Source organism: Phoxinus phoxinus (assembly GCF_949152265.1).
Source record: "Phoxinus phoxinus genome assembly, chromosome: 20".
Taxonomy (NCBI): domain Eukaryota; kingdom Metazoa; phylum Chordata; class Actinopteri; order Cypriniformes; family Leuciscidae; genus Phoxinus; species Phoxinus phoxinus.
This window is the reverse complement of record NC_136895.1, coordinates 12102581-12118478: the sequence shown is the minus strand read 5'-3', so window position 1 is coordinate 12118478 and position 15898 is coordinate 12102581. Positions and strand designations below refer to the sequence as shown.

Below are 15898 nucleotides of genomic sequence, written 5' to 3'. Positions count from 1 at the left end.
TGCTGTAGGTCCATGTGTGTCAGTATGACGCAGCTCACTCACCCTGTGCGTCATCATGTGTGCTCAAGACCAGAGAGAAATAGAGAGCGTGATGGAGTGAGATGGAGAAGAGAGAGAGAGAGACTCCCTTTGCATTCCCTGGCCTCATTTAAGTGTTGTAAGCAACAACAGAGTTCGGAATGGAGGGAGAGAGTAGCAGATGCCTATAAACATTTGACCCCATAAAAATGTTATGCCCACAAAAGAAAAAAAAAATTTTATTTGACATTTATTAGTTCATAGATTATATATAATGTATAAAACAGATATTTCTATATAATTTTCTGTGCAGTCGGACCGGCGTGTCAGACGCAACCTATGCAGTGTTGTCAGTTAGTGCGAGGAACGATTTGAGATCTTTTTTGTGGCTTATAGCACTTAACTAATTTTAACATCATGCACGTCTCTCACTTTTTCTCATTTATGCATGTTCTTTTCTATAAAAATTTTTAATTTTCCCAAATTTCAAGAAATCCGGTACATTATCTGCAAACAAGACTGCTCTACTTCTGAAGAGAACGCGTAGCTTTTTAAAAATTAATATATTATAAATTACCGGTACTTTATTTACTATAAAAGAATACATGGATACGTGTATGATAGTAAGGCTGTGCTATTTAATCGAAATAGATTTTTGATTTTGGTTTTGGCTTCCCAACAATTATGAGAACAAGATAAGGGCGGCAGTGGCTCAGTGGTTCATGTAGTTTGTCTACAAACCGGAAGGTTGGTGGTTCAATCCCCGGTTCCACCTGACCAAGTGTCGAGGTGTCCATGAGCACGACACCTAACCCCAGCTGCTCCCGACGAGCTGGATGGCGCCTTGCATGGCTGACGTCGGTGTATGAATGGGTGAATGTGAGGCTAAATGTAAAGCGCTTTGGTGGCCATTGGGTCTGTGAAAGCGCTATATAAGTGCAGTCCATTTACCATTTACCAAGATAATCGAGGCAAAATTATTATAGTGCCGTTATCGCATCATCCTTTCCTTCACACTGTTGTGTGCTTTCTTACCTTTTGCTAAACTGCGGGACATGCTTAATATTAAACAGGGTAACATTGTGATGTAGTTATGTGACTACATGTTCTTATTATAGTAATAACAGTAAATTATGCATAATTACAAGTAAATAACCCCAAACCCTAACTGTAACTAAGTACTTTTAGTTAATTATTAATATTACTCTGTACTTACTCTGTAAGTACTATGTTGCTACATCACCTTAAAATAAAGTGTAACCTTAAACTTTAAACTCTCTATGCAGAGCGGATTCGGATACATTTGTGCATATCCTTGGCCTCATCACTGTATCCTAATATGGTGTCATCAGAAACTACACAGGACACACTCTTTTTCTCTCTGTCCTCTTCTACTCATCTCTTTATTCTCCGCCCATCTCTGAGAAAGCTAGAGAAATGGAAACAAAATTATCAGCAGAACAGCAAGGACACAGTTCACGGAAGACACGCTTGTGAAAAGAGAGCAGGAGACAGGAAGTCAGAAAGAAGAAAGAACGAGGCTATTGGACGAGTGGAAGAGTCTGAGACGCATTCATAAAGAGAAAACCAAAGATGAGCAAAACAGGAAGCGGCTTGAAAACATCTGGCCTAGAGCCGACAAACATCTTTCCATTCAGCTTAAAATGTGACGTGACCACGTCTTGCAAGATGAACCTCAACTGATTGCACCCCCCCTCAAAAAAAACCTTAACTCATATAATGCTTCACACACTGACCTAGTCTGTTAAATTTTATCTCTTTATCACCTCTTTGCATTGTTTTTTTTTTCATCTTTGCTACCCTTCCCTTTGTTTTTGTCTGCATTACAAAGGTTTCCAGAGCAAGTGGAAAGTTGTGGTTAGCCAGGAGAGGAAGAGAGAGAGCGAGTGGGAGTAAGTTACTGCCATCTTTCAGAGGAAGAGACACTTTGAGACTTGGGGACAGGTCGTCCTTTCATCACGCTAATTAGCTTGTTAAATTTCCACTGGATCCTTTTGTCAGCCAAAAGATGTGTGTTGGGATAAACCAAGGCACTAGATGCATAAAGTTGTCGTCTCTGGAGTTGCAGGGCACGTGACCCAGCAGGGCAAAGACCACAGTTGCTTGGGTCAAAGGTCATGTGACAGGAAGTGAATGCAGGGCAAGCTTGCTGCGATCTGTTAACAGTACAGATCTCACTACTAAGATACTCAGATTATTGTGCGGTTTTCCTACAATACTTCAGTGAAATTTCAAAGGGTGCTTCCTTGGGTAAACTATTGCTTACTTAAAGCTTAGGGATTGGAGCAAATCCATGACCCCTAACGTATTTTTGGGCAATCTGACTTGCCAGGAAATCCCGTACATCTGAATATCTGAATATCTGAACTGATTAGGCAATTGTATTACTTTGACCTGGTAAGTTTAATTTTCTGGAGGGTTCCTGTTCTTCCTTCATTCCTTCACTTCTGGAATGAATGGAGTAATTTGAAGGGACTGACTCTGGAGACTTTGGATGCTCATGAGGAATGTCACAGTCAGTCCATGTGAAGAAGAGGCAGTCTCGCAATCTCTCTTTCACCTGACCTGCCGTGGGCATCCTCCCCTGACAAGACTAGGCTTACCTTTGGTTTTCTTTACACAGAAAAACATGCCTAAATAAAGAGTGTGTTGGTGAAAACAGTGATTGAATCAGCTTATAAGTCAGAAAAGTGCACTTACAGTGAAACATGAAACTGATGTATTAAGATTTTTAAAGGGTTAGTTCACCCAAAAATGAAAATAATGTCATTAATGACTCACCCTCATGTCGTTCTAAGCCCGTAAGACCTCCGTTCATCTTCGGAACACAGTTTAAGATATTTTAGATTTAGTCCGAGAGATTTCTGTCCCTCCATTGAAGCTGTATATACAGTATACTGTCCGTGTCCATAAAGGTAATATAAACATCATCAAAGTAGTCCATGTGACATCAGTGGGTTAGTTAGAAGTTTTTGAAGCATCGAAAATACTTTTTGGTCCAAAAAATAACACAAAATAAGACTTTATTCAGCATTGTATTCTCTCCCGGGTCTGTTGTCAATCCTTCACAGTTACGCTGATGGCGTAAGACGCTGATGACGTGTTATCTGGTGCGCCCGAGCTTCATTTATAGACTGAGGGAAACGCACGCTGTAAAAGTGTCTCATCCGCGACATGCACATTTACGCACCATTAAAAAAATTATATCCACGCAAACAATGTAGAATAGCTTGAATATAGCGTGCGTCTCCCTCAGACTGTAAACGAAGCTCGGGCGCACCAGATAACACGTCATCAGCGTCTTACGTCAGCAGCGTCACTGTGGAGTCCTGAACGCAGATTCACAACAGACCCGGGAGAGAATTTAATGCTGAATAAAGTCTTATTTTGTGTTATTTTTGGACCAAAAAGTATTTTCGATGCTTCAAAAACTTCTAACTAACCCACTGATGTCACATGGACTACTTTGATGATGTTTATATTACCTTTATGGACATGGACAGTATACTGTATATACAGCTTCAATGGAGGGACAGAAAGCTCTCGGACTAAATCTAAAATATCTTAAACTGTGTTCGGAAGATGAACGGAGGTCTTAAGGGGCTTAGAACGACATGAGGGTGAGTCATTAATGACATTATTTTCATCTTTGGGTGAACTAACCCTTTAAGTTAAATTTTTATTTTTAATTTAGACATGTTTACCTCAATAACTGTAAAGAAACAAAGTAATTTGTAGTGTTGACATTATGCCAGAGCTGCCTTGGTCGCTGTCTGCCATTGTCTGTAATGCTTGAATATTAATGACAAGAGAAATGGGCAGAGTTATTCATCATTGTGCAACACAATTCGGATACCACATGACAACTTGCTTACAATGCTTGACTTTTTCGTGAATAAGGAGTGAAGAGTTTTTTGCCGTTTTGAACTCATTGCGATGAAAATGATGGATTCAGGAATAGTCACGTATAGATCTTCTATGATGCAGATAGACTATCCTTGACTCTTTGGATTTTAAATCTTGATGTAGGCTATACACACTTGCCCTATGAAGAAATGCGGGGGACAAATTTACATTCTATAAAAAGTGGGGGGTGGGGGGGGCATGTCCCCCTGCGTAATCTACGCCCATGGAGTCAGAAAAAGATGGAGAGACTCAAGAAGTGACAACATATAGAATGCAGCAGGACGTCTCTGAATGGTTAGTTGATGAATTTGTTGCTGATGTGGAGTTAACTATCTTCAATTAGCATATTCTGTCATGATAATCTATAATTTGCTCGTATAGGAACTGTTGTGAGATGAACACAGAGTGACTTTCTATTGCATGTGAAAAGACAGATGCTACAGTTTGAGCTGACTCACAAATGTGCTGGACTACAACAACTCTCCCTCTTCTCAACATGGACTGCGTGTTCCCGGGGGCGGGGTTTATGTAAATTTTAGGGTTGGTGATGTCACTAACCCGTGAGGAATGTCGTGTAGTCCCTACAAGCCTTAATACTTTGATCATCTGGCTGTTTAATTGAGGTTCAAGCTAAACTCTGCAGCATAGTGGCCTTGCAGGAGCAGAGTTTGAAACCCCTGCTCCCGACCAGGTTTGGGTTGCGATATCCAATAAGTTTGATCCACAAGAGGCACCTCATGTAGGCCTAGCCTAGCTAGAACAGATGTGATGATCAACTCTAATTTATTCCCCCAGGTATCATCAGATGGTTCCTTCTTGACCTGGTGTCATTATATTTATATATATACCGTATTTTCTGGACTATATGTCGCTCTGCAGTATAAGTAAAAAAAAATGCGTCATGAAGAGGGGAAAAAAAACATAAGTCGCACAGGACTATAAGTCACACATTTATTTAGAAATTTATTTCACAAAATCAAAGACCAAGAACAAACATTTAATCTGGAAAGGCAAGTTCTTCAACTACACAATAGCACACAGAACAACAGGCTGAACAGGTGTCCGGTATGTTAATGTCACACATTAACAGTTATTCACCTACACAATAGCATAAAGAACATAAACCTGGGAGGCTGAATAGGTTAAATTAACATAAGCCAGCGAGTCCAACAAGCAAGTTATCGGTAAGCAAGTTCACCAAGCTCCCGCGATCTCATTCCACAACACTGAATTCATTGAATTCTTCATCCTTTGTGTCGCTTCTGAACAACTCCGCTAACTAGAGCGCCCTCTCGCGGCTGTAGACGGTAATGTTTTCTCTTGGTTCATCTCAGTCAGCATGAATTAATTTTGATGTATAAGTCGCACCTGACTATAAGTCGCAGGACCAGCCAAACTATGAAAAAAAGTACGACTTATAGTCCGCCGTATTGCACAAAGTAAAAGGCTGTGAATGCACGAGCAAACTTGACTGGTAGTCATGTAGGTGTGGATGTGCTCTCCGCGTAACAAGATGTTAAAACATGAGCGCACAAAGAATTCACAACATTCTTTTTCAGTGGTGTTCTCATTATCATTTTATGTAGATCATATGACAGACTTGCACTTAAGTGTTTTCCTTTTCGAAGTGATTCCAATCATATTTCAAGCAATTCAAACCATCATGGCAAACAGTGCACATCTGAAGTGTCTCATCTGAAGGAAATAATCCATTATTTATCTGCTTTAATATATCGACCATATTGTCATTATTGTGCATCCCTTTTACATATTTTTGTTTTAGATGCAAAATCCCAAGCATAACTTTGCTGAGGCATGCTGGGTGGATTCTTCACTCTGTTAATGGCAATCAATAAAGTCCATCAGGAGATAATTCGCTCTCTCCATCTCTCTTACATGCGGATGGTCCATCCTCCTCTGATCAATGACCACCAACAGATAAATGAGCTGTAGATGGGCAATGACCTGCTTTTTATCAGATCTTTTATATTAATATTTAAAATCTTATTTTATCTTTCTTCTTCACCTGTTGTTGTTTATCGTTTGCTGCAGTGCACAACTACTAATGCAAAAAATGCTTTCATTTATCCCTTTGAGTCATGCGAGGAATCAATGTGTCAGTTTTGCTTGGTATAACGTGCATTGCTTGTGTTTTCTTATGATACTTATGTCAGTTGTGATGCTACTTTATAAGGTTCCCAACTGCACCTATAATAAACAGTTTCTCTTGTAAATGCCTGAAGCATTAGATACTGCTAGAGAGGAAATGGCATATTGCAACTCTGAGGCAAAGCACCTGCTTTTAGTTCTGCTTGCTTTTCCCCCACTGAATTCCACTAATGTTTGTCAGTAGTAAGTCAGTCACCGTCTTACTGACTAATAAACTGACTAATGCTGTTTGTGCTTCTGTATCTTTCTGATTTCTATCTGTAAATGACTTCTAAAAAAATAAAAGCTCAGTGTATCCCAACCAGGCATACTGTAAATAAAGCAACATGCACTTACAAATACAGTCGGAAAAATATAATGGGGAGAGTACTATCATCAAGGGACACCAATGACAGGAAGCTGCCACTTTGTTCCTGTACTGTTACTAATGAACTATAGATGAATGTTTGCATGTGTCGCCGGTATATCTGTGGCTGCGTGCTAATGTAATTCAGTGGAAATTCTAGTCCGTGGAACCTCGTGGTTTAATCCCAGGCTGGGATTCCCAGCCATGTTGAATTATTTTATGGCAGTTCCCTGGAAGAAGGCAGTGCCTCCGGGGTTGTGTGTACTGCAAGAATATCCCCTGATCCCAGCCGGCTCTCAGTTCCCATGTTTGAGAGGTTAAAGGACTATTTATGACTTCCTTGAGTCCAGATCTCTTGGGAGGAACGGGCCCATATGGCCATCCAGCTCAGACAGGTTCTGACCCAGAAGCTCATTAGCTCTGTTCTGAATTGTGGCTCAGGTCTGCATTAATCTGTGTCTCTAGGCACAAAGAGGCTAAAAGGGGCTTGGTGTTCGTGAATGGCTCATTGATGTGGCCTCTGCGGCCCCATTGTGTTTGAACAACTGTCAATTTTATGTGTACAGATCTGTATGTACTTTGGCACCAACTTTGTTTGGAAGTGGGCCTGTGTTTGTGGCTCGTTGTAGCTGAGCATGAAAATGTGGCTGTATATCAGTTTGCATACTTGTGCTAGGCTATGTGCTCGTGATGGGAAAGTACTTTTGAGAAGGACAACTTGCCATATCCTAAGCCTAAAGTTGCATCTTACAGGGTTTTTCCTGGGTCAAAAATGGTCTTCAGTGGTGGCAGACAACCACAGTACAAACGGCGAGCCCTGTACTGACAATAAATCCAAAATAAATGCGAAGAAACTGTTTGAAATATTAATCTTTAAATAAATATTTTTTTTCATTTTCAACCGATTTAATCCGCAATCATCAGATGTTCATTCAGCATGAAAATATAGGCTATATTACATAAAGCGAGCATTATAATCACTAAAGCTGCCTATCAATTACTTCAGTTCAACGCGAGGTAGGTACACAACTGCACTCTTGCGAAAACTTCCGTTATAATAAATGAAGCTGTGTACACTGCAATGAATCTCTTATTGACAATGTGTTTATACTTTGTTTGTTCTAATGAAGGGAATCGCAAGCGTGCAGAACCTGCACTGAACAAATACTTCTCTGACTAACTTAAACACATCTGATTGGCCATTGCGTTCACGTGCTCAATAGATATGTTTGTCATTGGCTACAAAGCTCAATGCTGCAAAAACACATTGTGTATAGTTTACCTAAAATAAAAATTACTGTGTGAGGAAAAAAAATCAAGTTTACGGAGTTTAAGTGCGAGTTCTACATTACAAACTACTATATATAATGTTGAATATTGTAAACTCGCGCTCTATCGGTCCAAAGTCCAGCATCTGACCAGCGGGGAAGGTCTCTACGTGTTACTGTCTTTTCTAAAGTATTTTTGATTAAATACAATACATTTTTATTTCTCATTATTTCATCTGACTCCATAAATGAAAAGGTTTTAGTGATATCCGTGCATCATTAAATATGAGCAAATGTTTGACTATTCCTTTTAATTCTTTTAGGATAATCAAATGTAACAATTTATTATGTCAGGTAAATGTATCATGCCAATTTCATAATCAGTTCATGGATAATCAATACATTAACATTGAATGCTCTAGAATAAAGAGAAAAGATGCGAACCTAACATTAAAATACATGATGCTAAGAGTTTTGGTCACTCTTAGCATCATGGGCCAACTAGAGTTACAAGAAGGCCCCGAATGCCCTGCTGCACTTCATTATATAGACCGAAACTCTTTCACATGGAAACGTGCTAACAATGGTAATTTGCATTCAGTTTACACGCTTTGAGAACAGGAGGGTTTAACCATCCCACCCTCCTTTGTGTGTCAGTTATCTTTAAACTCTTAAGAACATTAACCTTTTGTTTTACTTATTTGGAAATGAGACATTTGTACCATTCACCCTGAGACATTTCAAATGATACGAAATATGTATAATACTTGATGATAATCATTCACATTAAACTATATATTCTTGGGTAAATTTCAGGTGATAGAGAGAGGGTGAGGAGGGATGAGGGAATGAAATGTAGTTTAGGAAAACTCTTTTGCCTCGAATAGTGCACGAGGGGGGGTTAAAATAGTTAATTTGCAGCAAGCAAGGTCCTTTGTCTTCTCGAGGAGTGGTCGTTCCTCAACTAGTTCTTCCAGTCTTACAATATAATGTATAATAATGTAATGGGGGAATATTTGTGGGTCCTGATAATGCCAGATGTCTGATGTTACCAGTAAAAAGTGGCCTACATTATTTTAAATAGATCTAGTTAGTGACAGTGCAAGAATATTCATCTAAAACAATTCTGTATTTTCACCTTCAGAATCATGAATATTCTTATTCTGGTGTCACCATTGTCCTGTATATTGGTTATCAGCACCAAGTCCTCGCTCACTCACTCACTCACTCACTCACTCACTCACGCAATGTAATACCATATTTAGCATATGCACAATAATGGTTATCACAATTCCATGAACGTATCACATAATCGTGGAGAGTATTGCATGGTTGTGCTACTGTGTTGATGTGTATGAGAAACAGGAGAGCTGATCTTTATGATGGTTTGTTAGGCTGGACGCTCACAACTCTGTTAAGTTATGGTCGAGAGTACAGACCTGTTTATTCTCAGACGCGTCTTTCATGTCTCACAGAAGCTGCTCGAGGAACTCGGCTGAGGCTTAGAGAAAATGTCCCTGGAGGCTATACAGTGTAGTTTAACCACAGACATTTCCCTGCAGCAGTCTTAGCGCTGACACTTAGCCTGCGTGTGTGTTTTAGGAGATTATATACGAGTGTTACACGGTTAGCTTGTAAGCCTTCTGTTTGAACAGCCTGATACTGCCCTTCTGTAATCACTTTCTGTTTGCTTTTGCCTGTATTGGTGCAACAGAGCTTCTCCTCCGGACACTGAAGTGTGTGTGTGTGAGTGTTGGTACAACAGAAGCGCTCATCCTCGTGCTTAGTGTTGTTTAATGTAAACACCAGTGCTGAAACAAGCGTGCTCAGGTGCTTTCAAGCGCTTGATGTGTGTCTGCGTAGTATCAGCGGGGATCAGACCTTGTTTGCCCTCATAGGAAAAGTAGATTTGCTGAAATTATATTATCTAATTACAGTTCATTTTACAGTAATACATTATTACTCGTGTAGCCTAAAGCTAGATGTTTTATATGAACCAATTCAGTAGTTGAATATCGTAATGACATCTTGGGAGATTGTAAAGAGGAATAAATCTGGTTATAGATTTTTTTTTTTTTTTGAAAAACTTTCTAAGGACTGCTGGGAAATATGTAGAGGAAATTGACATGAGGGATTTCAATGTATTTTTCTTTTGTTTGTAGGTTTAAAGACGTATCTGATCTCGGGCCGGAAGATGGGCTCACAGTGTGGCTGTTTCCAGCTCAGTTTGGGCCGGGACTATGGCGAAATATTAAGTCCATCCTCAAACACGCACACTCCAGATCTCACACACGGCGCCCTCACAGAACCTCTCTCACACAGCAAGGTACGTCCCTCAACACGCACAGAAATGCTGTTTTAATTACACAAATGATATTAAATGAATAGTTCATAGTTCATTTCACTAAAGTTCAATTAACTTTTTTTAATTCATTTTTAAGGGAACTATCCTTTTGTTGTTGTTGTTTGTCTCTTTCCCTCCACAGCCTGTGTGTAGCATCTCCGTAGATGCCGTTGACAATCCGATAGCAGATGAGGCAACTCGAAATGGCTGCCAGGATGAACATAGAGCCAACAGCAGCAAGGTATGTAACGAAACTAAACTAACAGATAGGAACACCAATAAACAAAACCTCAGTAAATTGCACAATGAAAGAACACACCTTGGTGCAAGAACCCAATGTACTCAATTTCAGCAGGGGTTCATAAGCAGAAATGCCAGTCTTCACTGGTTCGGAGTAAATAAATATATTGCGCAATGTTGGTTGATGTAATTAGGAGTATCACACCTAAGCTGAGAGGTTTTATGTACCTTTTAGTCCCAAATAAACTTAAGGAGATAGCAGATTTTTACATGACGTGGGCAAAACGCTGCTCTTTCCATACACACTACTGAAGTTCAATCATTTATTCAACATTAGAATTGGTTCTTTTTGATCAGTCAAAAATCTACAGCTCGACTAGTGCAGTCTGATTCGTGAACAGATTAATCTTTCAGACTGGTACTTTAGTAAATCAAAAACATACAAATGTAGCCAATGTAGTCCGATCCCAAATGTTTGACTCTTTTTTTTTTTTTATTGACCTGCATTAGAGCCAATTCCTTGATGACTGGCTTTTTTGAAGCAGTTCTTTTTGATGAATCAAAAACCGTCCAATTCCCTAACAAATTAATCTTTCGATCCGGTTCCTTTTTAGTTAATATTTTGAGCTGCTTCTTTTTAGTGAAATCTGCATTAGAACCAATTCCTGGAAAAATTTCAGATTTGAGGAATCAAAACCTTAAACTTACAGCATGGCCACTGGCCAGTGTCGTCCAACTGCTGAACAAAATGAATCTTTCAAACTGGCTCTTAATGAATCAGTGGCCAGTTTAGTCGCATGTCTAATTTGAGCACATTCTTTTTATTGATCTGCACTAGGACTGATTTCTGAACAGATGGTTCTTTTTGATGAATGTAACGCCTCCAGTCTAAATTCCTGGATGAATGGCACTTTTGAACTGATTATTTTTAGTGATCTGCTGTAGAACCATAGACAATATATAAAATGGACACAGTGACCCCATTGGTTTCAACGGAGAAAAGTCAATTAGAAGCACTCAGTTCCTGATCGCCAGACGAACTGCGCAGGCTCAAACTGAGCTTGACGACGTAGATGTGACGTGAGCAACCTGTCTGACAGCTGTCAGTCTTCTAGTAGCTGTGCCGAGAGAAATCTGAATCATTCCCTTCCGAATCTCACAGAGATGGAGAGCGCGAGTATTAGCTGTCCATGAGCTAGCAGCAGGAGCAACTTTATCACTCTCTATGGGCTTCTCCCTTGACTTTATGCCTCCACGTCCCCCCGATTGCCTGCAAGCTTCTCCGCCTGTCTATACGGTAATTTCTCGACTGTGCGACAGAGAGTCGCGTGGTTATGACGCAATCGTTAGCCTATTTTTTTTACAAAAACTGCTTCTACGGGGCCATAACGTAAGATACAAGGTAATGGAGCCTTTTATACATTGTCGTGTTTCTTTTGAAATAAATAATGGACAAATGGAGTCTTTAAACGCCTCAGATGAAAAGTTATTCGCTGTCAAAGTGACGCCAAAATGAATGGGAGTCAATGGAATGCTAACAGCAGGTGGTGTTCTGCTAATCAGAACTTCGGTTTCCGGGTGATGGATTACCCCCCCTTGTGTAGAACTGATTCCTGATGAATGACTCTTTTGAACTGGTTCATTTTGATGAACCTACCGTATCAAATTCCTGAACGAATGAATCTTTTAGAACCGGTCCACTGTAGTCTGATTCCCAAAGAACTCAAAAAACAATGAGTTCTGTTTCTTTTGCACAGTTTCCTGCAGGTCGTAGCCCTAAAACCCTGAACGGGCTGTTGAGTCCTCTGTGCGAGGAGCGGGTGGGAGTCAGCCAGTCGTCTCTGTGTGACAAACTGCAGGAGAAGGACAGGAGCTGGGCAGGAAGTCTGACGGCAGAAGGAGGCGGCAGCAAGGACCACTCGGCGATCCTCCCGCTCCGCTCCAAAAACTTTCGAGAGAAAAGTGACGCACACTTTGTGGAAGTGATAAAGGGAGACAGGTGAGCGAGAGAAGATTTTGTCATTTTGTAAATGGTACTTTTGTAATTCAGTGTTTCATTTCTGTTCTTTCTTGTTCTCTCCATGTTGTGTTTGTGTTAGTCTGATGAAGGATTACTTCTTCAAGCCACCCATCAACAAGCTGAGTTTGAACTTCTTGGAAAAACCTCTGGAGTCAGCGTACCGCAACAGCTACCACGCAGAGGTACACGCTGGGGTTATTATACTTAAATAAAACCATAAAAACATATTGAAGAGAACCTATTATTCCCTTTTACAAAGTCTTGTTTTTGGGGTCTGCTAGTATAGGTTTTCACGTTAAAAAACATTATCTTTCACATTTTACATATGGGGTACATTTACGGGGTGCGTTTCCCAAAAGCATCGTTAGCCAACTATGGTCGCAAGTTCCGTTGTTACCATAGTTCCAAAAATTAAAATTACATGTGGAATTTTCGGAGCGGCTAGCAATAGCAAGCTAGCTTTGAAAGCATAAGATCCCACCGTCCCTTCAGAGCATCTCCAAAGCCACGCCTCCTTCAAAACACATGAACGCGTACAGCAGAGTCTGCAAACCTACAATTTCGTTAAAATACCTTGTCTCAAAGCACATCACATTACAATAATAATGAACATAAGCAACTTAAGGAGCTCTGACCTGTACCATCTGACTGCTGCAGATTCACTTCACCGTTGAAAGTGTTGACACTGAAACGCATAAATTCTAGTCACGAACCACTCCAAGTATAACGTCACGGGTTTCCATCGCCTTCAAATTTCAGTAGTTATGTTGTGAACGCAGCATTTGGTTCAGGAGGAACTGTAAAAGGCGGCTGCTGTTTCGGTGCTCAGTGACTGACGTCTGTCTAACTCTGCATAGCATGAAACACGCTGATGATGTATGATGTCTGCGCGAGCAGGTGCGCGGAGGTATAGAAATACATATGTTGACTGGCAGGTAAGACATTGTATGCAATGACCGAATGCAATGATTGGATGAACATTCATACAGTAGTCAACATTTGAAGTGGATCAAAAAAGTTCATCAAAGTTGTCCTAAGACAAGAATAGGTATTGTTCAAAATTCATGTATAACTTTAAAGAAAGGTTTTGATCCACTTCAAATGTTGACTACTGTACATTTATACATATATAAACATTTAGCATGTCAACATGTATACGTGTCAACAATCAGCGCGTTTGCGTAAAATGACGTATGAGGGAACCCACGATGAGTCATACATCAAATAAAGAAAAATTACAATGAAGTAGTCATTAGGTGCCATGTTCGTTACTTCAGCATCTTGGAGATCTTGAATAGATTAATAAGCAGAAGTTATTACTACTCGACCTGCGTGTGATTCCGTTAACGACAGTCCTATATTGTTGAACCAAAGTGGTTCAAACGACAGAGGTGCGACCATGTTACTACAGTTTTAGGAAACGGTCGTGACTAGTTGGTTAGTTTCTCCAACAATGCATTGTACTATGGTAGTTAATCAGCGAGTTCCATTGTTGTCAAGGCAACACACCTATGTTTAGTTCCTGTCTCTATGAAGCCCCTCTTTCGAAAATCACAATGTGCTCTGATTGGTCAGATGCACCGGTATGTTGTGATTGGTTGACCGCTTCAAGCGTGTTTGTGAAATGTCACGCCCCTTACCATAACTGTGAGTTTAAGCACACTACTTACTAACTAGTTAATAAAAGTTATAATAGTATCTCAATGATGGTAAAATAAAACGGTGGTACACACTCTCCTACCAAAGAAACATGTAGATCTTAAAACAGTCATGCATAGACCTCTTCTGGTTGTTCAGAGTACTGCAATCTCATCAAATCAGTGTGTTCTGCTCTGCGTTTCCACCAGGTGGTGAATCACGTGCCGGTGCAGACGTTTGCGAGTCCAGTCTTCAGCTCTCTGCTTGATGTTGTGCTGTCTTGTGCCGTTTTTCTCGCCCTGACCATCGCCTGCTTCCTGTATCCCCTTGTTTCCATGGAGACGCCCCTGGCAACCACGCTCGGACTGGCAATCACTGCCGCTCTGTTGGAACTGGTTTCTCTCATTTTGTCCGTTCGGTAAGTTGGATTGTCTTGTAAAACAACACGAAAAAGAAAACATTAAGCATTTTAAAGGGGTCAAATCATGGAGAGTTTGATGTACATTTAATGAGAACGATCATGCATAAATCATATGACAACCCATGTTTACATATCATACAAATGGTTATTGGTTCATTTAATTAATGCTCATTTCCCTTGTCTTTAAATTAAATTTCCTTTACTAAAAGCGTCATTTGACGCTCACCTAAATTATTAGTGTTTTTAAAAATTAGGTTTAAGTTATAATTTATTATAATTAAACTGATCATTTAAATAATTTATAAATACAAGATTAGTGTAAATTATTAACAGTAATGATTAATAATGTATTACAGAGCCCTGCATATGTCATGCAGGGAAAAAAAATATATTGTAACCACGAATTAAGAACTAATTTCCTTGTTTTACTAAATTGTGGCCACTTTGTACTAATTTGTTCCCTAATTCTGATTTAACCAAAACAAGGGAATTAATTATTACAATGTGAATAAAATAAAAAGCTTATTCATGGCATCAATACAAATATATATTGTCCACATGTCATATATGTGGACATGTGCTACATCATTTGTAAAATAATTTAAGTGAAATGTAATCTTCAGCAAATCTCAAAATCAATATCCAATTTTCATACTGGACATTATGATGTTGTGAAGCCTAAATTAATTTAAAGCATTTGAAACATTTAGTTTAGAAAGCCTTTAGTTTTTAGTGTATACTTTTTTTTTAAATTATTTAGACAAAATGGTTATCAGACATAAATTGAAAACAATGCACACTTTATTCAGTCATAATTGATATATGGGTGTAACTTTTCGAATCCCTGTTTTGCAGTATGATCTTTTGCCTGGATGATGTGCAGAACTGTACCCGGTCTCTGTTGAAGCTGGTCTCTGGCTGGATCCCACGTCATGTGATCGGGGCTGTGCTCGTTTCACTTCCTGCTGTGTCCGTCTTCTCCCACCTGGCTAACAGTCTGCAGCTGCCCATCCAGGTGACGTCCTCAACATCCCTCGTACTCCTATAAATGCTGTTCTTTTTAACTTTCTATTTATCAAAGTATCCTGGGAAAAAATATCACACTTATTACATTTCAACATTGATAAAAATCAGCATCAAATCATCATATAAGATCATATTTGATCATATAAATGCAGAGCATAAGAGACTTCTTTCAAAAATATAAAAAATCTTACAGACCCCAATCGTTTGAACAGTTGTGCAAGTTTGTGCTGGAACATCAGAAGTGAATGAAATCATGTAACAAATTAAAATAATGGAATATAAACTTTAACTTCAAGTTGAGACATGAGAAAGCAGAAGTTAAAGTTCTCAAGTACAATGCAAATAATGTAAATGTAAACCGCCTTTTTAACAAACTCGTAATTTAATAGGTTTCAAATAGAATATTATGAAATGTATTAAATGTTAAATAACATTTAAACGGTAACACTTTACAATAAGGTTTCATTAGTTAACATGAAAT

The 15898-nt window shown here is 39.4% G+C and overlaps 1 protein-coding gene across 1 annotated transcript in view; it reads left to right on the top strand.

The window, feature by feature from the left end:
* The window catches only part of LOC306988579 (adenylate cyclase 9), a 34410-nt gene that overhangs the window by 10304 nt on the left and 8208 nt on the right, over window positions 1–15898 (top strand). Inside the window, exons 2-7 of the mRNA XM_079593663.1 lie at window positions 9891–10054; window positions 10215–10313; window positions 12070–12311; window positions 12412–12514; window positions 14180–14388; window positions 15247–15406. Of these exons, the coding sequence (XP_079449789.1) occupies window positions 9891–10054; window positions 10215–10313; window positions 12070–12311; window positions 12412–12514; window positions 14180–14388; window positions 15247–15406 (977 nt within the window). The remainder of the gene's footprint in view (window positions 1–9890; window positions 10055–10214; window positions 10314–12069; window positions 12312–12411; window positions 12515–14179; window positions 14389–15246; window positions 15407–15898) is intronic.